Here is a 24488-nt window from a genome sequence, read left to right as displayed (position 1 = left end):
ATGAAACTTTGCAATGACCCAGAAGTACAGTAATCGAGTGAGAGCAAATCACTCATTTGCACCTTTGTAGCCATAAGGAGGAAGTACCGTATGAACAATGCAACATGAGACAAAATTTTATCATAAGCTTTTAGACTACGTCACGGTCCACATTTCCTAAACTTTCAGAAAAAAATCTCAAGATTGGATCACTTCTCATTGTGATAGGAGCTTTTTTTCATGCTTGGTCTTACTTGCGCTAAACTTTTTCTAGACATTTCTCATATGCCAATGCTGGCTTAATGGAATTGAGAATCATTAATTTTTTTTTTTTTAGAAGATAAAGTCACTTGCTGAATACAGTAGTTGTTGGGACTTTACTTCTCTTTTGTGGTAGCATTTTTTTTATTGTCCTGAGACCAATGTCTCTCATGAAATTATTGGTCTTTATTTCAATAATTCCTTTTCTTTGTGTCAAAATTTTGCTAAGAGTGAATATTGAATATGCTACTCCTGTGCTACGGCTTTGGTGATAATACAGTACTGTACATATTTCTGAGGTAAAAAGTAAACTTATGTATATCTTTTTGATACCAGTTGCCACTAAATCTCTTTTGTTCCGTAACTGGAATACAAACCTACGCTATTTATTAGGGGTTATTACTTTTAGCGAAGCTGAAAGGACGAGCCATTGAAATATTAGCAAGGGTTAACCACCCATTCCGCTAGTTAGTGGGGAAGGGGGCGGTAGCTTGCTAATGCTCCCACTCACACATCGGTGATTTAGCTCACTTTGCTTTTGGCTTGGATGGTGTACAGTCGTTGTCGTTCTTTATCCTTTACCTATTTGGAATGCCATTAATGCTTTTATTTGTTCTTTTTCTCTTATTAGTGTGTGTGTGTTGACTTCAGTGACCTTGTGCACTTGTCCTGGACTCGAAGGTCAGCCCTGCAGAACCTTTATGTTGGCCGTGGAGACTGATCGCCATACCTTTTGTCCTGCCTGCAGAGGTCAACAGTGTCAGTGTTAACAGGTGTAGTGAGTGTTGGGAGTGGTCGGCCTCCCATTGGGAAAGGTTTTGGCGATGGCGGAATAAGAAGTCAAAGCAGGATTTTTCTCCTTCGGAGGTTTCTTCAAAAAGGAAACACCCAAGATCTCCTCTTCCGCTTCCCGACTTTCCTCCGAAGCTCATGCTCGTTTGGTCTCTTCCGGGAGACCGTTGAGTAGTAGTGTAGACCCTTTAATTTTTGGCCAGTACTGGTTCTTGAGAGAGAGTGTTGCTTCTCCAATTCACCAGCGTTTGCTTCTTCGGCACTCTCTGGCTCACCAGCAATCTCCAGCTTGCCAGCGCTCACCTGCGCATTCACATTTATCTGCGCACCAGCGCTCTCCTACGCAGCGTTGTACTGTGCCATTACTCTCCTGCACGCGAGCGCTCTCCGGCTTGCCAGCGCTCACCCGCACGTCACTGCTCTCCTGCACAATTGCGCAAAACATCAAAGCAGGTTCTACAGACTTTAAGATTCAAGGAACGTCACAATAGAGATTGCGACAGGTCACCATCGCTCCATTCCCGTCCTCGCAAACGCTTTACAGCGCGACCACAGGGGAAAGGGAAAGGCTCCACAGAAGGGTTCAGGATCCCGTGGATTCGATGTACAAAGGTGGACCCACCACCGCAAACATCGGTTGAGACTCCTCACAGGGAACCTTCGGGCCCTTTCCTTTCATGGGATTTGTCTGACAGTGTGTCTGTCAGCAAGCAGCCTTGATTTGGTGCCATGGTCAGAGCAGTAGGGCAAGCCTTCGAGCCTGCCATGTCATCACGCTCGTCACTGATCTCCCTTCCAACGGCACCAGCAGACCTACCGTAAGGAACCTTGGCTTTCTTCTCCCCTGAAGAGGAAAAGAGTAGTCTCAGACGCAATCGCATCCCTGTTAGGCCTTCAAGGCCCGTCCTTCCTGTCTCTCCCGCTGGACACTCTCTTACCTCACCTCTGCCAAGGGAGTCGCGCGAGCCCCAAACTTCCTCCCTTCCACTTTCGGAGGAAGTTTCTCCTCGCATGGAGAATTCTCCATCACCGACGGAAGTCAGGAGGGACAATCCCATCCGGCCTTCGTTGCTTGAGTCCTACCTCCTTCCTCGGAAGGAATCTAAGGATTCTAAGACTCTCCCAAAGTCTTCTTCAAGGACCTCCAGGCCTACAGGAACCTCCAGTCACTCTAGGGATGCCCGAGAGGAGCTCTGGGGTAGAAGAAGGAAACTTTGCTGCTAGTCTCACTTTGGAGGGGAAGCAGAAAGAGACACTTATTTGGGTACTCGAGGTTTTCGGACCCGGAGATAGCCCCACGAGAGGGCAAAGACACAGTATTCGAAAGTGTCTTTGGTACTCAGAAGCACTCCAAGATCAGTGGAGCTTTGCCAAGATCTGGGGATCATGGTAAACATCGAGAAGTCTGCCCTGCTTCCTACACAGAGACTGGTACTGTATACCTAGGCATGATAATAGACACCAATCTCCACAAAGCCTTCCCATGAGAAGACAGGATAATGAGGCTGATAAAGGTCGCAAGACCCTTTCTCAGACGGGAAGAACTTCCAGCCCAGACGGGGTTATGTCTTCTCAGACACCTTTCATCTAGCCCCTCTAGTTCCCAACTGTCGCCTCAGGATTCGATATCTCTAGTGGCGACTCAAGTCCCGGTAGAATCAGGCCTACGACTCCCCGGATTTCTTGATCCCCATGGGATCAGTGGAATAGACGGACATTGAATGGTTGGTGTCGGACGATGACCTACTAAAGGGAGTTGATCTTCTCGTCCGCCTCCCAAATTTTATGCTGTTCTTATGCTTCAAAAAAATGGTGGGTAGCCCACGTGCTACACCACACGACCTCAGGCCTCTGGTCAGAGCCAGAAGAGTACCTCCACATAAATCTCTTAGAAATTAAGGCTGTCTTTCTAACCCTTCAACAGTTCCACCAGTTCCTGGCGGGCCACTCAGTGGTGGTGATGAACGACAACACAACAGTAGTGGCTTACATCAGCAAAAAAGGAGGTACCTTTTCGCAGCCCCTATCCCATCTAGCAGTAGAGATACTGAGATGGGCCGAGATTCACTCGATACCACTATCAGCACACTTCATTTTGGGCAAGAGGAATGTGCTTGCCGACAGCCTGAGCAGAGCATCTCAGATAGTGAGTATTGAGTGGCCTTTGGATCATCTAGTGGCCAACAAAGTCCTGACTTTGTGGGGTTCTCCAACTTGGATCTCTTCGCACGGGCCCAGAACTTCAGGCTCCCGTTGTACTGCTCCCCAGTCCCAGACCCCAAGGTTCTCTGGCAAGATGCATTCCAACAACGGTGGAACAACGACGTTTATTCCTTTTCACCGTTCTGTTGGATGAAGAGAGTACTCAACAAGGCAAGAACATCAGTCAACCTCTCAATGACTCATTGCTCCGCTATGGCATCCTACAGAATGGTTTCCTAACCTTCTGCATCTCCTAACGGAGTCTCCAAGAGAACTCCCTCCACGACACGATCTACTGAAACAACCACATGCCAACATCTTCCACAAAGCTGTAGCTTCACAACGATTTCACGCCTAGAGATTATCCAGCATCTATTAACTCAGAGAGGATTTTTGCAACAAGTTGCCTTTAGGAAGTCTGGATACTTGCAGAAATCATCAGCAGCAGTCTACCAGGCAGAGGGGAAGGTCTTCTGTAGTTGGTGTCGTGAAAGGGGTATCTCTCCTCTCGATGCCATTATTCCAGTAGTAGCGGAGTTCCTTGTGTATTTGCGTTAGGAAATACACCTTTCAGTCTCGGCGGTTAAAGGCTATCACTCAGCTTTAAGCCTACCCCTTAGACTCAACGGAATAGATGTTTCCTCATCGCTAGAACTTATGTTATTCATATGGAGTTACAAACTTACCTGTCCTCAGTCTGAAGTTAGACCTCCCCATGGAACGTGGTTCGAGTTTTCAGGTCTCTACAGAGACCTTCCTATTAACCATTACGCCAGGCAACTGATGGCCACCTCACTTGGAAGACGGTGTTCCTATTAGCTTTAGTTTTGGCCAAGCGAGTTAGTGAATTTCATGGTCTCTCATACCATATTGCCCATTCAAGGAAATGGGGAGAGGTAACGTTCGGCTTCGTCCTTGAGTGTGTAGCCAAGACTTAGAGTCTGGGAGTAGCGGATCCCCGATTCGACTCCTTCCGGATTTTGAGTCTCCGCTCTGTAACTGATGACCCCGATCATCTCTTACTCTGCCGCAGCCTGTCCCTGCGTGTCTGCACTTTTCATCAGCAATGGGAGGAACGAGAGGAGGGTCACTAAGAATATCATCCCTGCCTGGATTCACAAGGTCATAGACCATGCCCTGAATTTGGACCCTCCTTTTTCACGTCGGCTCAGAGCCCACGATGTCAGGGACGTAGCTACGTCCCTGGCCTTCAAAAGAAACTTCTCTGTGACACAGGTTCTACAGGCTGGGGTTTGGAAACGTCAAAATTCGTTCACAGACCACTACCTGCAAGACATGACACAGAAGAGGCTCGATACATTCTCTATCGGCCCTGTGGTGGCTGCACAACAGCTGGTATAATACCTTAAGCGCCTTATTTGATAAGTAGCAGAAGGTTGAGGGCACTGTTACCCTGTTTTAGTCTACGTGAATGAAAAGGTTTGACCGAGTCTTATTCTTTTCTTCATCATTCCCTCTCTTGGGGAAAGCAGCATCCTGGGTTCTCTGCATAAGCTGACCTCAAACCAGTGCAGTTAAACCATGCTCCCTTGTGTTCTTAGTATTAAGCTAATACTGTTGCGTCCCCATACCCTGGCGAGGTGGTATTGGGAAAGTCCTGGTTACAAAAGTTTTCCTACAAAGACTCGGAATAACTTTTACCTATACAGTCACACTTCTAATCATCTCAACACGCAGCTTAAGGTTTAGCGCGAGATGTAGGGATTGCTTATTTTTAGTACAAACCTATTCAAAATAAGGAGCCCCCAGGTGAAACCAAAAGCCTGTTTGGCAGGAATGTCCACCCTCCTAATGGGTGAGTCACCCTTAATGAATAGTGTAGGTATACAGAGATAATTTGTAATTTTCCTAACAATACAAACCCTTAGCTATTTATACAAACTTACCCGCCAGCCCTATCCCCGTTGAAGTCCTACCTCCAAGCAAATTGAGGTAAATCACTGGTGTGTGAGCAGGAGCGGTAGCAAGCAATCCCCCTACCCCCCGCTAACTAGCAGAATGGGTAGTTAACCCTCGCTAAAATTTTAATGGATTGTCCTTTCAGCTTCGCTAAAACTAATTACTGTACCTCTAATAAATAGTGAAAGGTTTGTATAGTTAGGAAAAATACAAATTATCTCCGAATTTGTCATTTCCTGGGTAACATGGGTATCATGGTAATCAGGACATGAATTTCTGTTAAGAATCATTAAAATATACCTGATTTTTTTTTTAATGAAATAAATTATTTTGATACCTGAAATTCATAGACCCATGTCCCCCAACTTTTAGTGAGTTTTTGCTCTTTAGTTAGTTCCAGGTAACTATAAAGGACTGAATTGCTTACTTTTGAGGTAGCTGAGGAGGATACCTACCACACAAAGTGAGAGAGTTCTGTATTTTATTATCTTATAGCGAAATCTCTTCCCTTCTTTGAATTAATATGTAGCACCTGAATTTATGGTTAGTATTAGATAGCTCTGGGTGATAGGAGGATAGATGTGAGAGAGGCAAAAGAGCGTGCGAGAAATAGGAATGAATGGCGAGCGATTGTGACGCAGTTCCGGTAAGCCCTGCTGCTTCCTCCGGTGCCTTAGATGACCGCGGAGGTAGCAGCAGTAGGGGACTCAGCAGTATGAAGCTTCATCTGTGGTGGAAATGTGGGAGGTTGGGCTGTGGCACCCTAGCAGTACCAGCTGAACTCGGCTGAGTCCCTGGTTAGGCTGGAGGAACGTAGAGAGTAGAGGTCCCCTTTTTTGTTTTGTTTCTTGTTGTTGTCGGCTACCCCCAAAGTTGGGGGAAGTGCCTTTGGTATATGGATGGATTAGATAGGATAGTTAAGTTTTTAGAATTAGGTTACTCCATACTTTTGTTGAGAAACTAATCTCGTTTAGTTAAGCAGAATAAAAAAGTAACTATAGCAACATATTTTCTTGATGAAGTTAGGTAGGATGTGTGGGGTAAGTTGATGAAAATAGTGATCATCTACTAAGTTGTTAATGCTTTAAATTTCAAGACTTTCTAAATTTCAATTCAGTCTTTAGAGGAGTACAGGGTATTCATCTTCTGAACCTGTTTTGTGTTCAATCATAATAGGAATATTTTAATATGGTTATATTTACTTATAAAAATATGTTAAGTTTTTTCGAGCATTGCCTAATTGTATTTTTTACTATTATACTCTATACCATATTTCAAGTTTTAATCTTTTGTTGTATTTATTGTTGTATACTGTACCATATTTTAAGTTGTAATCTTTTGTCATATTACTTGCAGTTTAGGGTAATAATTCCTTCTGGCCATTCAAACAAAATGGAAGAACCCATCAAAAGTGGAAGCAGTGGTTGCACTGCAGGACCCCAGATGATGGCACTCAACACCCATAAGGCTGGGATGGAAGGTATGTTTACAATTTATGAACCATGGCTGAAGTAATGGATATCTTCAATTGTTCACATACTAACAAACTTTCCGTTATTTATTTGGATTATCTTTCACCGGAGCAGGAAGGTAGCTATTAGACTTTAATTGCAAGGGGACAACCCTGCCTAACCGTTTGAGCGGGTAGGCTAGGGGTACCCAGCTGCCTCTGTACAGTATATACTTTCACAGCAGTGAGACGTCACTTTTTCTTTTGGCTAGGTAGAGATCGGACGTGTCCTCTCTGTCCGTGACTGTCATTGGATTTTTTTTTATTTTGCTTTCTCTTTTTCAGGTGTGCGTGTTCTCTTTACGATCGCCTTCATGTGAACCTGTCCAGGGCCCGAGGGTGTCGCGTGCGGTACTTTCATGTCTTCGTTGGAGATGGACCCGAACTCTGTGTCCTTCATGCAGAGGGCATAGCTGAGAGCAGGGTTCGCCCTACGCAGAGTGTAGGTAATGGCCTGCCTCCCAATGGGAGAAATTTGGGCGATGCAGGAAGAAGAAAGCGAAGCGCGATCTTTCTCCCTTAGGGGCGAGGAAAGCACGTTCTTCCTCTTGTACCCCCAAATCTCTTTCCAAAGCTCCTTCTTGCTCGCGCTCTTCCGAGGGACGATCTAGTAGGAGCACAGACCGACTATCTCCTTGGCAACCTTGGGGTACTTAGGGTGTTGTTGCTTCCCCTAGAGGAGCAACTTCACCTCCTGCCGACGGGAAGCCATTCTCCCCTTCAGATCTTTTGCAGTGTAGCCGACCTTAGGGATTTCGGGACCCACTTCGAAGGAGGGGCTGCTGTGCCTTCTTCAGCATGGTGCTAGGAAGGGCCCTTCTCCTGAGCCATCAACATCTCACGCTCTGGAACTGTGCGAGGTTCATCTTTCACCGTCTCCTGCCCCTTCCATGCGCAAACAAGGGGATTGCTCGCATTCGCCTCTCCAACGGTCTCCTGCTGACGACGAACCCGCTCGCCATCCTGGGACCTCGTCATCCTGAAACCCTCAACCCTTTGTTTCTCCCCGCAGGTTGCAGGTGTAGATCTTCCGGGGACCAGCGCTCCTACCACCAGCAGCGCTAAAGGACGAGCATTGCCATCGCCTCGCCCTTCTGGACACTCTTCCCCTGATCACCGTTCGCGAAGATTGGAAGATCTGATTGATTGTAGGTCTTCACGATCCGAACGTTCTTCTTCTAGAAGGATTTCACGCTCTAGAGCTTTGCGCTCACGAGACCGCAGGTCTCAATGCTATGCTCGGAGGCGTTCCATTCACTAGGAGAAGTCTCTCGATCACAAGCACAGTCTATACCTAGGTCCAGATGCTCGCGTTCTAGATCACAAGAACGGCGCTCGGGAGGACGACGCACCCGTTCACGAGGGCGGCATTCACACTTGTGAGGGTACCGTTCACAATAATGACGTTCTCATTCTCAAGGCCGACGCTCATGTTGGCGAGATAGGCATTCGCGATGTTCGCGCCATTTTCGAACAAGAGCTAGACGCTCCTGTTCATAAACATCTTGTCCACGATCACAAACCACACGTTTGCGATCAAGGTTTAGATGTTCCTTGTCTAGAGGTAGAGGTAAGTACTCGTGCAGTCCATCAGCTCGTAGCCCCTCCACTAGACCTCCTTCCAAATGACCTCGGACCGGACCTGATCATGAGAATGACCACTCCTCAGACAGGCGTCCAGCTAAACTCCCAGTGCCTTTCACCACCTGGGGAGTATTAGCAAAGTGCTTGCCTATGCGACGGTTGGAAACGTATCCCGCTATGACACATTCTCCAACAAGAGTTGTCCCTACTCAAAGGCTTCCTCTGCCAACTTCGTCGGACGTAGGTGCTTCTCTGAGGCAGCAAGAAGGCATTAGACCTTCCTCTACCCGTGTGGCTCCTATTGCTCCTGTTGTGAGCACTTCTGCTTGTGAATCTCATCCATTGATGCGTAAAACTCGTGATTTTACACACGAATCTCGGGATTTCGCGAGCAAATCGAAGATTTCCGCGAGGAATTCACGAGCAGATGTGTCGGAACCGCGAGCAGGTGTGGTACCATCACCTTCCCTTCAACCCTCAGCTTCTTCCACCTCCAGCGGAAGACCAACACCCTTTCCAGAGGGTTTCAAGGAGCCGCCTAATGGGTTTGCTAACGTACCTATTAGTCCGAAGGAAAGTGTTCTTTTGCCTCAGAGGTTATCATATCCGTCGACTGGAGCTCTTTCTAGAGTTCCCCCCAAGGGACCCTCTCCTCCTAAACCTCCTAAGGAAGTCCTGGGCTTACCTAGAGGATCAGAACTTCTCCCATGGGTGATAACTTTCATCACCACCCTGGTGAAGTCCCTGAATTTGGCTCCTCCACCGCCACAACTTCTGACTGTCTCAGTCAAGGCAACCCCGAGGATTCCCTTGGAGCCCTCGTCGAGTTTGTCCGTTGGGAGTTAGGACCCTAGAAGGTGGTCAACGGCAGACAAGGTACCGGTACGCAGGTCACCTCCATTCCTACCGCCTGCTGAAGGTCCGCGAGCCTCTGACTCTTATATGGCTAACTTCCCCCTTACAGTACTCCAGTGAAGGTAAAGGAGGTCATAACTAAGAGACAGAAAAGGAGGATGAGAGGCGTAGCACCACCTTACGCCGACAACATGCGCCCTAGGACGAGTAGGGACAGGCTCGCCCAGGGAGATAGCTATCCATCCCTTCAACCCTCAAGAGATTGAGGTAATGCCTCCGGACCAATGACTGGTTTCCTTGCTTCCTCTAGAAGAGGAGCCTTCCACTCCTACTGCCAAAGCTTCGTCAAGTCACTTGAAACCCTTGCAGGTTTCCCCATCCCAAGACCGCGGAGGAACGTCCTGTGCGTAGGGAATCGAAGGACACTAAGACGAAACCCAAGAACGCTCCGGCAAGGGAAGCTCAAATGGCTGAAGCACAGAGACGGTCCCCTGTGGTAGGTACCCTCTAGTGATACAGTTAACAACTCTGACCTACTTTAGACTGGATGTGATTCTGGAGGTGGAAGATCCCTTAGATTCCGATGACGAGAATCTCCCAAAGACAGCCAGTCCGAACCATCACTCTGGCAGGTGCTCACATGCATGAGGGCCATCAATAGGCTGTCTACGCCTAGTTCCACCATCCAGGAGGGGAAGGATATGATTCTCGATGAAATACTCAAGACGCAGAAGCCTTCCAGGTCCAATGCCGCTTTGCCCTGGTCTAAGGGTTTTACAGCCGCCAAAAGGAAAGCTATCCTCCCGGATAGCTGGAACTTCTAGTTCCCTGAGGGCAGGTTCCTCCTCTCTGTCCATTGTACTTCATTTTGTTTTACAAAGGAAGTATTACGAGATCGAAGGGGAACTTCATTTCACCATGTCCCTCGACCCTTCAGTAGAGTCTGTAATGAAGGGTCTCCTGGCTGAAACCCTCTCCTCTCTGAGGGCCTCTCTCTCGGCAGTTGAACTCCTGCATATAGAGAGAGGCGCGAAGTACGCCATGCAGGCTGCTTCGTGGCTTGATCTATGGTTAGGATCCTTGATGGTCCACTCACTCGATCTTTCAAAGGAGTCAGCCTGGAAGACTTTGGAGTCTTTCTTGTTGTTAGGTACCCAAACTCTTGAGTTTCTGTCGCACCACGTCGTCAACTTGTGGGCGAATGCCATACTCGAGAAGGGATGCCATCATTGTAAAATTCCATAAACAGGTGCCGAAGGTTGAAGTCTCCCAGTTGAGGAACTCCACCCTTAAGGGTTCTTCTCTCTTCGTTCCAGAAGAGATAGAGAGGGCTGCTGAGCGATGGAGGAAATTGTCAAACGATTCTCTCCTTCGTAGAACCATAACATCGAGGCCCTATGGTAGACCTTCCCAGTCTTCCCGGACTCAGCAAGCACCTTCCTCTTCTTACCTGTCAACTTCTAGGTCCTCCAGACCTTCAAAGGTGTCTAAGTGGCCCTTTCCATCCAAAGGCCTGAAAGGGACCAAGTCCTTCCGAGGAAAGAAGGGAGGAAAGGGAGATGGCCGAGGTGGTCACTCCTAGTAGGAATAGCATTCCTCCTCACCTACCACTTGTGGGAGGATGCCTATAGCGCTGCTGGCAGAGGTGGCAGCTTCATGGGGCAGAATCCTGGACGGTCGAAGTGATCGTCCCGTTTGTTCAATCTCTCCCTCCTGTCACTTGGGATCCAGTGCATCTAAGCTGCTATGTGAAGGGATCCACAAAGGAGCTGGCCCTCAGGGCCGAAGTCCAGATTATGCTGCAGAAAGGAGCCCTCCAAGAGGTTGCAGAAGGGTCTCCAGGCTTCTACGATTGAATTTTTGTGGTGAAAAAGGTGACTTGAAGCTGGAGACCAGTCATCGATATTTCCCCTCGGAACAAGTTTGTGCAACAGACTCAGTTCAGAATGGAGATGACAGACACGGTCATCCAAGCGGTTCATCCAAGGGACTTCATGTGCACACTGGATCTGAAGGACGCATACTTCCAGATCCCAATCCATTCGTATGCAAGGAAGTATCTAAGGTTCATACACGAGAAAAAGGCATACCAGTTCAAGGTTCTATGATTCAGTGTCGCGACAGCTAAGGTATTCACCAGAGTGTTCACCCTAGTGTCATGTTGGGCTCACAGGAACGGCATCCGTCTTCTCAGATATTTGGTCGACTGGTTGATCCTAGTAAACTCGGAGACGATCCTTCTTCGTCACCGAGACATGCTTTTAGAGTTTTGTTAGGGCTTGATTTGATATGGTCTGATAAAACCTTTTTCAGTATATTTTCTTCAACCTTGTACTGTAGCTACTACACATCTGACCTTGGAAATAGAAGTTTACTTGGTTTTCCTTTTTAGTAATGACCATTCACAAGCATTTTATCAAGAAATTCCCTCACAGTGTTATCAATTACTTACATAGGAAAGTTATTGTTGGTTAACATTTGTTTGATTCTTAAAACTTCATTATGAAATGATTCCCAGTCACTACAAATTTGATATCCCTTGTGCAATAATGTTTTGATTACTTCTAATTTGTATCTGTCAGGACAAATGCTATTGAAATTGATACAGTCTCCAAGGTTAGTGGACTTAACGTAAATAGAGGATCTTAGAACACCTTCGGACATAGTAACCAGAAAATCCAGGAAAGGCAAATTGTTTGTTTGCATTTTATAAGTAAATTTTAATACAGATTCTCCTTCAAATTTAGATTTCAACCTTTAAATAGAGTTTTCGTTTCAATAACAATAAAACAATCGTCTACATGTTGAATATACCTAAAAGGTTTTAAAAGAGGGTTGTTTTCAAACACCGTATTCTCTAAGTTACACATGTAAAATTAAGCAAATGTAGGGCCTAGGGCACTTCCCTTACTTACACCTTCACATTGCAAGTACAACTGCTTGATGAGTCATTGTCATGCTTCTTATCCAAAGTGGACAATGTAAGTATTAAAATGAACTTGGAAATTCTGTTTTTCTCTAGATTAAGAGATCAGATTACTGTAGTTCTTTCCATAGGAAGAACAAGTGTGAATATTTTAAGTAGTAATAATTAATTTTATTATAAGATTTTTTCCATTGAAATGAATCATTCTATTTGTATTTTTTTTTTAAACAATAATATGAATTTTAATTTTGAGCTGGAAATTTTGACTATTAGAAGGATCATTTAGTTGATAGATACTATTTTTTCAGGTCTGAATGCAGAGAAAATTAATGAAATTATCAAGAAAGCATCAGAAGGCTCAAAATTTTATCAGCATAAACAGAAATGTCAACAGAGATTAGATGCCAAGATAGCTGAAATGATGAGAGTCAAGGAATCATTCTCTAAACAACAGATCAATAAGGCAGTAATTCAGGTAGGGTACCATAAGAATACTGTAAGTAAAAATGCACTAGTCCTCTCAATTGCCAATACAGTATTTATATTTTCTACTTTTTGCTTTCCTTTATCCATCCATATACCAAGGCACTTCCCCCAATTTTGGGGGGTAGCCGACACCAACAAAGAAACAAAACAAAAAGGGGACCTCTACTCTCTATGTTCCTTCAGCCTAATCAGGGACTCAACCGAGTTCAGCTGGTACTGCTAGGGTGCCACAGCCCAACCTCCCACATTTCCACCACAGATGAAGCTTCATAATGCTGACTCCCCTACTGCTGCTACCTCCGCGGTCATCTAAGGCACCGGAGGAAGCAGCAGGGCCTACCGGAACTGCGTCACAATCGCTCGCCATTCATTCCTATTTCTAGCACGCTCTCTTGCCTCTCTCACATCTATCCTCCTATCACCTAGAGCTTTCTTCACACCATCCATCCACCCAAACCTTGGCCGCCTTCTTGTACTTCTCCCATCAACTCTTTATGGGTCAAGAAAATAAGTTTGTTTCGTAACTGGAATACAAATCTACGCTATTTATTAAGGGTTATTACTTTCTGCAAAGCTGAAATGACGAGCCATTAAAATTTAGCCAGGGTTAACTACACATACTGCTAGTTAGCAGGGGTTAGGGGGTGGGTAGCTTGTTACCGCTCCCACTCGCACACCGGTGATTTAGCTCGCTTTACTTTTGGCTCGGATGGAGACCGGTTGTAACCGCTCTTCCTCCTCGTCTATTTTGGACTGCCATTCTTAATGTTTATGTATAAATATATATAGAAATGTTATTAATTTTCCTTTTCAGTGTTTGTGCTGTGCGTGTGATAACGTATACCTTCCCTTCCCTTCCAACCTTTACCCCCTTGTCCATCGGTCTTCCCTATTGGGGGATAACCTACCGTTGACTCGGCCGCCAGTGCAGGGGAATTGTCATCGTTTGGACCCTCCTCGTCCAACTGTTGTCTTCGCCTTTCCCTCTTCCACGGGGAACATATGGATTACTGAGAGAAGGGAGTGTGGCCTTTCAGAGATTGACTTCGGTCTTTCTCTTCTCAAGGCCGTTCACCTTTGATGGGCTTCCGGCAGTGTACTAACGGGTTAGGTTGCGCTTCCGATTGTTTTCTTAATTATTTAAGTGAAATTATAATTGTTTGTAATTTAACTTTTCAGCTTCTTCTCTGTGGGGAACACTTCCCTTCGGAGGATCAGTGGTTCTTCCTATTAGTGAATATTTTTAGCTGATTTAAATCATTTTAATTCTTGTTTTATTACAGTTACTCTCTGCTCCCCTTCTCCCATCGATGATGACCGGGGAAGGCAGGGGGTAGTTCATATTTTATGTTCGTTCCCTCTGTGATCTCCTTTTCCTTCGCGGACTAGGTGTTCCTCCCGAGGGAGTTTTTTGTTACATAATTTATTTTATTTTTCCTTAGTGATGCAGTTCTTCTTCGTTCGACTAAGAAAGCCGACGAAGCAGAGCTGTTCTGTTCATGCTTGGGGAATCTGCTGTCACTGCTGACCCTCATAGGATGTCATCATGGGCGTGATCCCTTCTCTTAGAAGTACGCCTGTGGCAGCACTTGATCAGCACTTCATCTTTGAGGAACTAGCTATGGCTACGCTTCCTCAGGCAGCGCTCTTGTCAGAACATCTTAGAGTGCTACCAGGAGGTTTGCCTCCAGGGGTTGGACTACTTTCCCTTCTGAGGGAGGGTTTTCGTCCCCAGGTGTGGGGTGGTTTCTCCCTTGCGAGGGAGAACTTCCCTTCCTGCGTAAGAACTTCCCTTCCTGCGCAAGAACTTCCCTTCCTGCGTCTTCATTACTTCATCGACTCCGACTGCTGAGTCTCTCTTCCTTTGGGGGCGGAGCATAGTCTTAGGCAAGTCTCTCCTGCAGAGTGATCACCTCTCTTGTTCGCGAGAGGGGCCACTCATAGAGACTCTTCTTCGGAGGATTGCTACTGCTGAAGGTCAGTTAGCTGATACACTGGCCCTCATGGGCGTCATCTGTTCCAAGACCTTCTCCTGACGATGCTGCAGCTAGTCTTCGGACTTCGGTCCTGGACTCTTCTGTGGATTGTTTGCATTCTCCATCGGTGGATCTTCGCCCTTCCAAAGTTCACATCCCAGTTCCTGGTCGTCCTACTAGCTGACTTGCAGACCTACCATCACCGTTGCTGTCCCCGGTACAGCCTCTTGAGGCCCTACCTAAGCGTGCAGCTGCGCGCCAACGCTCCAGCTCGCCATCGCACTGCAGTACACCACCGCTCACCAACATCTCGTCAGCGCCAGCCTGCTCCATCACGCTTTATAGAGTGCCCACGCTCTCCAGCTCGTCACCACTCTACTGTGCTTTGGCGTGCGCCTTCACCTGCTTGTCCTCAGCGACTTCCAGCGCAACCTCCCCACAGAGAGCAACGTTTGCCAGCTCGCCAGCGCTCACTAGCCAACCTACGATCGCCGGCGCAACAGAGCTCACCGAAACTTCAGCGCACGGCCCCGCAACTTCGGTCTCCTGCTCGCCAGCGCTGTCCTACTGCCAGCACTCTCCTGCGCTCCAACGTTATCTTGCGCGTCAGCGTTCTCCTGCCCTCCAGTGTTCTCCTGTGCGCCAGCATTCTCCTGCATGCCAGCGTTGTCCTGCGCGTCAGAGATCTCCTACGTGCCAATGATCTCCTGTTCGTCAGTGCTCTCCTGTGCGCAAGCAGACTTCCACGCTCCCACCAGCACTTCTGCGGGCACCATTGCTGTCCTACGTGCCAGCGCTGTCCTTCGCGCCAACGATCTCCTGCGCGCCAGCAGACTTCCGCGCGCCCGCCAGAACTCTTCCGCACCCGCCAGGACTCTTACGCGTGCGCCAGCTCTCTCCCCCGCGCGTGCCAGCACACTCTTGCGCACGTGCCAGCGCTCTCCTACGCGCGAGTTCTCGCCCGCGATCGCGCCCCCTCCAGCCTGCACACCCGCGCGGTCCTACACATTCTAGGGAGACTGCACAACGCCCTGCACAGTGCCTTACTGCACGCTCTGGCACACCAGCGCTCTCCTGCGCACTTGCGCTTGCCTGCTCGCCAGCAGTCTTCTGCACATTCACCGAAAACTGCACTTCAGCAGAAACTGAGCACCAGCATCATCCTTTGTGTCAACACTCCAGTACTCTCCTGCGCACTCACACAATAGGGAAAAAGAATGAAAACTCTTTGATAGGCACCATTGCCCCATTTTCCTCCTTGCAAACGCATTACAACATGCCCGCCGGGAAAAGAGGGAAGAGGCTTCACAGAAGGGTTCAAGATCCTAAAGATTCCATCTTCTAAGGGGAATCAACCACATTTACCATCGGTCGAGACTCCTCACAGGGAACCCTTGGTCCCCTTCTCTTCAGGAGTTTTTCCTGTCAGCAAACACGATCTGAACATTGTAAATGGCCTATCATTAGCTCGCAAATCTCTAACTACCAGAACACTGATCACTATCTCATCGACTGCCGATTGCCAATTTCTAGCTCATCTTCCACCAATAAGAAATCATCAACTGACTGATCGCTAGATTACCACTTGCTGATTGCTAGCTCGCCGATCGCCAGATCGCCAATTGCTAGCTCATCTCTCTCTCATCATTGACCTTCAGTCTCGCCAATTGCTAACGATCTCTGATTGCTAGCGTGCCGATCACCGATTGTTAGTCAATAACCAGTCATCAGCTTGCTGATCACTAGATCGCCGATGGGCAGCTCTTCTTTCTTCGATCATCGACCTCAGCTCGCTGATCTCTGACTAGCCAATCGTCACCTTGCTGATCTCTAACTCACCGATTGCCAGTCCGCAATCTATCGCTGATCATCGATGGCTCACCGATCACCAAATGACGATCATTAAACCATTCTGCTGTGTCTCAGGGCTCTCCAAGCCGATCACCCAACTCATTAATCACCAGCCTTCCTTTGGCTGACTGACCAGACAGCCTTCATCTGCCTGTCAGTTACCATCTTCGGCTCACAGATCGCTGATTTACCTATCATCGGCAGTTCGCCGTTCACCAGCAGTTCGTCACTCAGACTTACTAGTCGACCTTTGCCCGTGGTTCCCTAGATCAGAAGGCATACAACACACTTCTTGCTACTCGCCGTTCGCCATCACACCAATCCACTAAAGTGATCAGCAAACGATCAACAGCCCCAATCAGCGGCTTGTCGACAGGTGACTACTCGCGAGAACTCTCCAATTGCACAGTAACCACGATACACAGCCGTTAAGCATTGATTAACATTCGCCAGACCGATGCTGTTCTAAGGAATAGCATCAATCCCATCAGAGCGCATGGTAGGGTTAAGCGTTGTCTTACTTCTATCAGTTTAAGGAGTTCTCTCCCAGGGAAGAGTCCTTACACAGGGTATCGCATCCCATCCTTTCCGCCACAAGTCAAGACCCCAGCGTCAACAATCTCCCACGCGAAAGGATCCGCAAGGAGCTGTCCCTTTGGGTTGATGTCCACACCATGTTGGAGTTCAGACAAGGGCTAAAACCACAGGTCTTCATTTGCACGCTGGACCCAAAGGACGCATGCTTCCAGGCCTAAATCATCCATCTTCTAGAAAGGATTGAAGATTCAATCTAGACAAACAAGAAACACCAGTTCAGGGGACTGTGCTTCGGTCTTTCTACAGCACCCATCCTGGACTCACAGGATCGGCTTCCGTCTCCGTTTCTGGACGACTGACTGACCTTTGCAGACTCGGTGGCAACTTAGCACAGGAACTTCTGAAGTCTTTTTACCAAGATCGGGTGATCATGGTAAACCTTTGGAAGTCTTCCTTACTTCCCTCTCAGAAGACTGGTATATCTGGGAATTATTCTAGACAACAATCTCCACAAAACCTTCTCATCAAAGACAGGCATAGAAAAGTCACAAGACCCTTTCTCAAAACGAGAAGAACTCCCAGCCCAGAGTGACTATTTTTTCCTCGGACACCTATCATCTCTGGCCTGTCTAGCCTCCAACGGGCTCCTCATTATTTGTTCTCTCCAGTGGCGGCTTGAGTCCGATTGGAATCAGCCCTTCAATCCCCGGACATTCTGATCCCCATGGGACCAGAATTTTGGACGAACCTCAAGGGATGGGTATCAGTCGAGAATCTACAGAGTGGTATAACCTTCTCATCCTGCCCCACTCCTTGGACTTGATACTTTGCTCAGAGACATCAAAAGAAGGGAGGAGGGACCATAGTGCTGCACCACATGACCTCAGGCCTCTGGACAGAGTCCGAAAGTACCTTCACTTGAATCTCTTAAGAGATGAAGGCTAACTTTCTGGTCCTTCAACAGCTTCATCAGTTCCTAACAGGCCACTCAGTGGTGTGATGGGTGACAACACCACATAGGGGCTCACATCAACAAGCAAGAAGGAACTTGCTCACAGCCTCTTCCCATTTATAAGTACTAAGATGGGCCAAGTCCACTCAGTACCCCTATCAACCTGCTTCATTCCAGACTAGAGGAATGTGCTTGCCAACAATCTGTGGACAGCATTTCAGATAAGGTGTACCGAATGGTCTTTTGATCGCCTTGTAGCCAACAAAGTCCGGACTTTACGGGGTTCTCCAACTATGGATCTGTTCGCAACACCCCTGAACCTCCGCTGATCCCCAGTCCTAGACCCCAAGGCTCTCTGGCAAGATGTTTACATCTCGTCCCTTTTTTTGTCTGAAGAGAGGGTACTCAACAAGGCTAGAACGTCGGTCAGTCTCTCAAGGGCTCTCATAGCTCCGCTATGGCATTACGCAGAACAGTTTCCAAACCTTTTGCAGCTCCTGATAGAGCCTAGAAGAGAACCCTCTCCATGTCACAGACAAATACACTTCGACAACTACCACAAACTATAGCTTTGCTATGATTGTATGCCTGGAGACTACCCAGTACCCCCTCTCTCACAGAGGCTTTTCACAATAATTTGCGAATAGGTTGTCTAGATATCTGAGGAATTCCTCAGCATCAGTCTACCAGGCAAAGTATAACGTCTTCTGTGGTTGGTGTCATGGGAAAGCGTATCTCTCCACTCGATTCCTCTATTCCTGCAATAGCAGAATCCTCGAGTATATGCAGAAGGAAAAGACCCCCTTTTCAGTTTCAGTAGGTAAAGCTGATCACCCAACCTTGAGCCTCGCCTTCAAAATGAAAGGAAGGGACATCCCCTCATCGCTAGATCTTTCCTAACCCATGCGGAATTACAACTTGTCTTTTCCCAGTCGGAATTGAGACCTCCCTCTCGGAACATGGTTCGAGTTCTCCGGTCTCTAAGGAGACCTCCTTACGTTCCACTTCACCAGGCAACAAATTTTCACCTGGTTTAGAAGACAGTGTTCCTACAAACTTTGACGGCAGCCAAACGAGTCAAGGAACTTCATGGTCTCTCTTTCGACATCGCCCACTAATGAGAAGGGTGTAAGGCAACGTTCAGTTTCGTCCCCAAATATGTTGCCAGACACAGTCTCCAGAGGTGACGGATCCTAGACAACAAGTCTCCACTCAATAACTGACGATCCAGATCATCTGTTACTGTACTCGGGGTAAGGTTTGAGGCTCTACCTCAAGAGAACGGCAACAGCCCACCCGGTTCCCTTCTCTTGTCATCAGTTCTGAGAGAGACAAGAGGAAGATCACCAAAACATCATCTCTGCTGGATTCACAGTCATCAATTACGCTCTGAATATAGGTCCTCATCCAACACGTCGACTTCTAAGCAGGTTACTCTGTGACGCAGGTTTTACTAGTAAGGTTGTGAACGCTCCAGGTAACTTTCACAACCTTTTTCCTGCAAGACGGGACCTATAGGAACTCGATACGATCTCTATCAGTCCTGTGGTGGCTGCACAACAGCTGGTTGTATACCTCAAGCTCCCTATTGGACAAGTAGCAGACGGTTGAGGGCACTGTTACCCAGTTTTAGTCTGTGTGAATGAAAAGATTTGATTGGCTCTTATTCTTTTCTTCATCCTCCCATCTCTTGGGGAAAGCAGCATCCTGGGTTCTCTGCTTAAGCTGACCTCAAACCACTGCAGGTAAATCATACTCCCTTGTGTACCGAGCATTAAGCTAATGCTGTTGTGTCCCCATACCCTGGCAAGGTGGTATTGGGAAAGTCTTGGTTACAACAGTTTTTCCTACAAAAAGACTCAGAATAACTTTACCTAGCCAGTCACATTTCTAAATATTTCAACACACAGCTCTCGTATTCCGCGTACCTTACATAGCAAGGTTTTAGCGAGGTGCAGGGACTCCTTATTTTGAGTACTAAAATACTCATTTAAGGAGCCCCCAGTTAAAGCCAAAAGCCAGATTGGCAGGGACGTTCACCCTTCCTAATAGGTGAGTCACCCCTAAATAAGTAGCGTATGTTTGTACAGTATTCCAGTTATGGAACAAATGACAAATTCGTAGATAATTTGTATTTTTCCTAACGATATAAACCTTAGCTATTTATACAAACTTGCCCACCCACCAGCCCTATCTCCTTTGAAGTCCTCACTCCAAGCAAAGTGAGCTAAATCACTGGTGTGTGAGTGGGAGCGGTAGCAAGCTACCCCCCTACCCCCCGCTAACTAGTGGTAAGGGTAGTTAACCCTCGCTAAATTTTAATGGCTCATCATTTCAGCTTCACCGAAAGTAATATCCCTAAACAAATAGCTAAGGTTTGTATCGTTAGGAAAAATACAAATTATCTACGAATTTGTAATTTTTCAGAATTTATATAAATGTGCAGAGCAATATATTATCAGCTATGGAATGCCGCTCAGTTTGATTTTACAAATGCATCACTCTGGGTGTGCCTTCATAAATTGGTTGCTCTACAGCAGAAACCATCAGTTTTCAAGGCTTTTCCCTCTTCCCGACACATTCCCAATTTCATGAATGTGGCTTGTTTCTATAACGTGGAAGGAGTTTTCATCTAAAGCTAATTATGGAATGTTTTGGAAAGGGATGTCATCCATCCTAAATATTTTGAGCCTAAGCAGGTGTTGTGGTGTAATGGTATCATACAAATTATACTAATACTTTGAGGGTGAAACTATTTTTTTAATTCTAATGGGGAACTTTTTTTATTATAAGGCAACTATCAGATTATCTGGCTTATGAGCTAGAATGCCTTGAGTTGGTAAAATAAAAATCTTCAATTATAATTTCAGCTCAAGGAAGCAAGCAAGACGTATAGTTGCCTTTGTTATAGTTAGTTCGGTGCTATTATAGTATGCTATCTACCGTCGAATTTCTATTATAGTATGCTATCTACCGTCGAATTTCTATTATAGTATGCTATCTACTGTCGAATTTCTACTATAGTATGGTATCTACCACAAAGTATGTTAACTACCGTCAATGTTAATCCTCCTGTTTGATGAGGATTATCAAACAGATTACTTACCACAAGTATGTTATCCTCATTGGACTTTAATTATAGTTTAATAATATTTATTGGCTGGACAACATGGGTGCATAATTATAGACAGTTTGTAGGGAAACTTTTTTTTACAAATTATTCAAAGCTCATCATACAACAATGTTACAAGTTAATCAAATGAAAAATCAAATATTTCAAAACTGAAAGAAAATAATCTATGAAACATATTCAATCAAAAATTTATTCTATTACTGCTTGTAAACATATCTTACATCATTCAAGAAAGCAGTAAATACATCTTCGCCTTTTCTCAGAACTTTCCAATTGAAACCACTACACTACACACTTCCAGACACATTAAACCAATCAGTGACAGTATTAGGTGATTTCCCATTTAATTGTAAAGTAGCGTTAATTGGGGTCTCATAAACAAAATAATAAACCAATTCCAAAATTTCAGAAAGGGGTGGTAGATAGCAAAATCGGTGGTAGATAGCAAAATCGGCGGTAGATAGCATACTATAATAGCACCGTTAGTTCTATGTTGGAACGATCAAAGTGTAAGGTAAAGTTAAGGGAAATTACCCTATAGATCGAATCATAAAACGTAGGCCTAACAGTCAGGGAACCTTAAAGTAAAGAAGCATATCTATATTGAACATAAAACAATAATTTTTGAAGGAGGTTTCTTGAGATAACTGAAATGACCTTTAGAAAGAATGGTAGTAATGAAGAATAAGCTATCTAATTTCAATGATAATTGCCAGAAGATAGGTACCTGTGTAGATTAGCAAGGGCACCAGCCACCCTTTGAGATACTTCTGCGAGAGAGTTATTGAGTCCTTTGACAGGTCGTATAGTACTGCATTGGATCCCTCTGGTTACAGCTAAATTTTCTTTTGCGTACGTGTATACCAAATAGTCTGACCTATTTTTTATGTAATCTCATCTTTCCTTATACACCTGACAACACTAAGATAACTGAAAAATACTTCTTCACTCTAGGGGTTAACTACTGCGCTGTAAATTGTTCATTGGCTACTTTCCACTTGGTAAGAGTAGAAGAGACTCTTCTAGGAGAAGGACGCTCCAAAATCAAACCATTGTTCTCTAGTCCTGGCTAGTGCCATAGCCTCTCTAGCATGGTCTTCCACTGTCTTGGGTTAGAGTTCTCTTGCTTGAGGATACACTTGGATACCTCATCGTGTTAGCAATACCAGGGGACTGAAAACCGTGAAGGTTAGAGGCTTTGGTTTTGAGGTTAATGCATAGAAAAATTTTGTGGGACTGGAACTTTTCAATTTGAGAACTCTTGGAACTCATCTTGTTTACTGTTTATGTCGTTATTGTATGCAGTTGGCCTTCTCTTTTTTTTTCCGTACTGAGCTGCTTTTCCAATTAAAGCCCCTGGGTATGTAGCATTCTTTTTCCCAGCTTTGCAAATACAGTAGTAATGATGGTACTAAAATGGTAACGCAGTTATAAGGATAATGATAATAGTAATACAGTAATGATAATACTGATGCTCATTGCTAATTGTTTTAGGAACGAACTCAAGTCAGTGTGATAGGGACAGAAGACCTAGCTTTCTTAAGGTCAGTTTTTCAACATCAGTTACACTCAGATGGAAGCCCAATATAATGATAGCTTATACAGGTTACCAAACCTGATGTTTAGAAATGTTGACCTATAACCTATATTAGGATGGGAGACAAAGAGGCAACATAAAAAAGAAGCCGCAAACGTAGTGAGAACTTAGTGAGAAACTCACCCGTTATGAGTTATCAAGACGTTTACCGTATATCAGTTGCAGGGACATATTGTTGACCATTCTTAAGGAGTTGCTATTTACGCTTTTATCAATAAATGTGGGTACTTGGTTAATGTTTTGAAAGGAAATCTAATGGTATATAAGACAATGGTTTGCACAGTATATTGGTAAAATCAGTAAGATATAATTAGAAATAATTCATAGATTTCTCATTTACAGATGGACCAGTTGATAGAGGAACTAGAAGTGGAGCGGGACCTGACCCAAACAATCGTTCATGTGGATATGGACATGTTTTATGCTGCAGTGGAAATGAGAGATAATCCATCATTAAGGTAATTTTTTTCTTTGGCATATTGGATTAAAAGTTCCCTTGAAGAAAGTGATATTGTTTTGGCGTCGTCACTGTGGTTACGCTAAAGGTTAAGAAATTCTAGTGTAATGTCAGATTTGAATCAGAAGTGGTGAAAGATTGAGTTTATTTAATTGCTTTGCTTAGTCACTTTTAGTATTACATTTTATTATAAGTTGCACCTGTAAGTCACATCGGTAACATCCTAAAGTTGTGAGCTTCTCGACCTTGTACTATATTCTAAACATTTTTCTCTCGCCACTTAAACTTTCCCTTCAGAGACCACTTGCTGATGGATAGCACAGGTCAAGGCTTATGCAGCCTGCCTGGTGGTCTAGAAGACCCTGCCCCTGTTGTGTGATGTCTTACTATTGGTTGAGTATCCCTTATCCGGATTTCCTTGTACTGGACATTTTTTCAGATTTCGGAATATTCCTATAGTGACGGAATTACAAACCTTTTGTATCATTCTGGTGAAAATTGCATAATATTCTAATTATTTCCTCACCCAAAATTGTCTGAAGTAGGTTTGTATACAAAATGCATTATCATTTGCAATAGATTATTTTCAATATTAAACTTACCCGATAATCATGTAGCTGTCAACTCCGTTGCCCGACAGAATTCTATGGAGGGATACGCCAGCTATCACAATACTAGAAGGGGGTGTACTTACCAGCGCCACCTGTGGCCAGGTACTATAGTACTTCTTGTTGACACCACCTCAATTTTTCCTCTGTCGTGCTTCCGGCAAGACGTTCTGGGATACGCTTATGTTCTTGGAGTATTTTCACGACTTTGGTGAAGTATTTCTCTTTGATTTCGGCTGTCGCTTTACTGGAAACTTCTATATTAGCTTAGTTAGCTTTTGGAATTAATTTGATTAATTATGGTGACGAAGAGAGTATGAACTCTCTTTCACCTTTAAATGGCCGACCCTTCCCTTAGACGGAAGTGTTGGTGTCTAAGAGAGTATAGACTCTCTTTCTTAATTTTGCTTAACAAAAGTTATAATCTCTCCGCCTCTTATAGGCCTCTTCGATTAACTTCCTTTTATTATAAACTTATTTAAATTAATTTTTATATTTGTTTATATTCGACCTTCCTAATAGTAGGCGGTCTTTTCTTGGTACCGAAGTTAATTAACATTGAGCCCGTCATTTCGGTTTTACCTGTTAACATATTATGCTATTTTAATGTCTTTGAAAGAATTTCTTTGATAGTCTAGTACTGTTTTCAAAGTTGAACTAACGTTTTGTTTTGTCTCTGCAGCTGTTGACGTTCAGAACGTTCAACTTGCGCTCTATCGTTACGATAGAGAAAGAATTTTCACGGTTTCACGTTGCAGTAAGAGTAACCGTGTCTAGCGTTTTGTTCATTCTTTCTTAACTTAATGGTTTTAATCCTAATAAAGGAACTTTTCATTTTGGGAAATATTTCAGTTTTTTCCTT

At 45.2% G+C, this 24488-nt stretch overlaps 1 protein-coding gene across 2 annotated transcripts in view; it reads left to right on the top strand.

Moving 5' to 3' along the window:
- Positions 1–24488, top strand: part of LOC137657722 (DNA polymerase kappa-like) — an 83911-nt gene that overhangs the window by 24004 nt on the left and 35419 nt on the right. For both annotated transcript variants that reach the window (XM_068392159.1, XM_068392160.1), the window contains exons 2-4: positions 6511–6634; positions 12338–12504; positions 22904–23019. In XM_068392159.1, coding sequence (XP_068248260.1) covers positions 6547–6634; positions 12338–12504; positions 22904–23019 — 371 coding nt within the window. In that variant the 5' untranslated portion in view covers positions 6511–6546. The remainder of the gene's footprint in view (positions 1–6510; positions 6635–12337; positions 12505–22903; positions 23020–24488) is intronic.

This window comes from Palaemon carinicauda, chromosome 18 (assembly GCF_036898095.1).
Source record: "Palaemon carinicauda isolate YSFRI2023 chromosome 18, ASM3689809v2, whole genome shotgun sequence".
Taxonomy (NCBI): Eukaryota; Metazoa; Arthropoda; class Malacostraca; order Decapoda; family Palaemonidae; genus Palaemon; species Palaemon carinicauda.
This window is presented reverse-complemented; position numbering and strand designations above follow the sequence as displayed.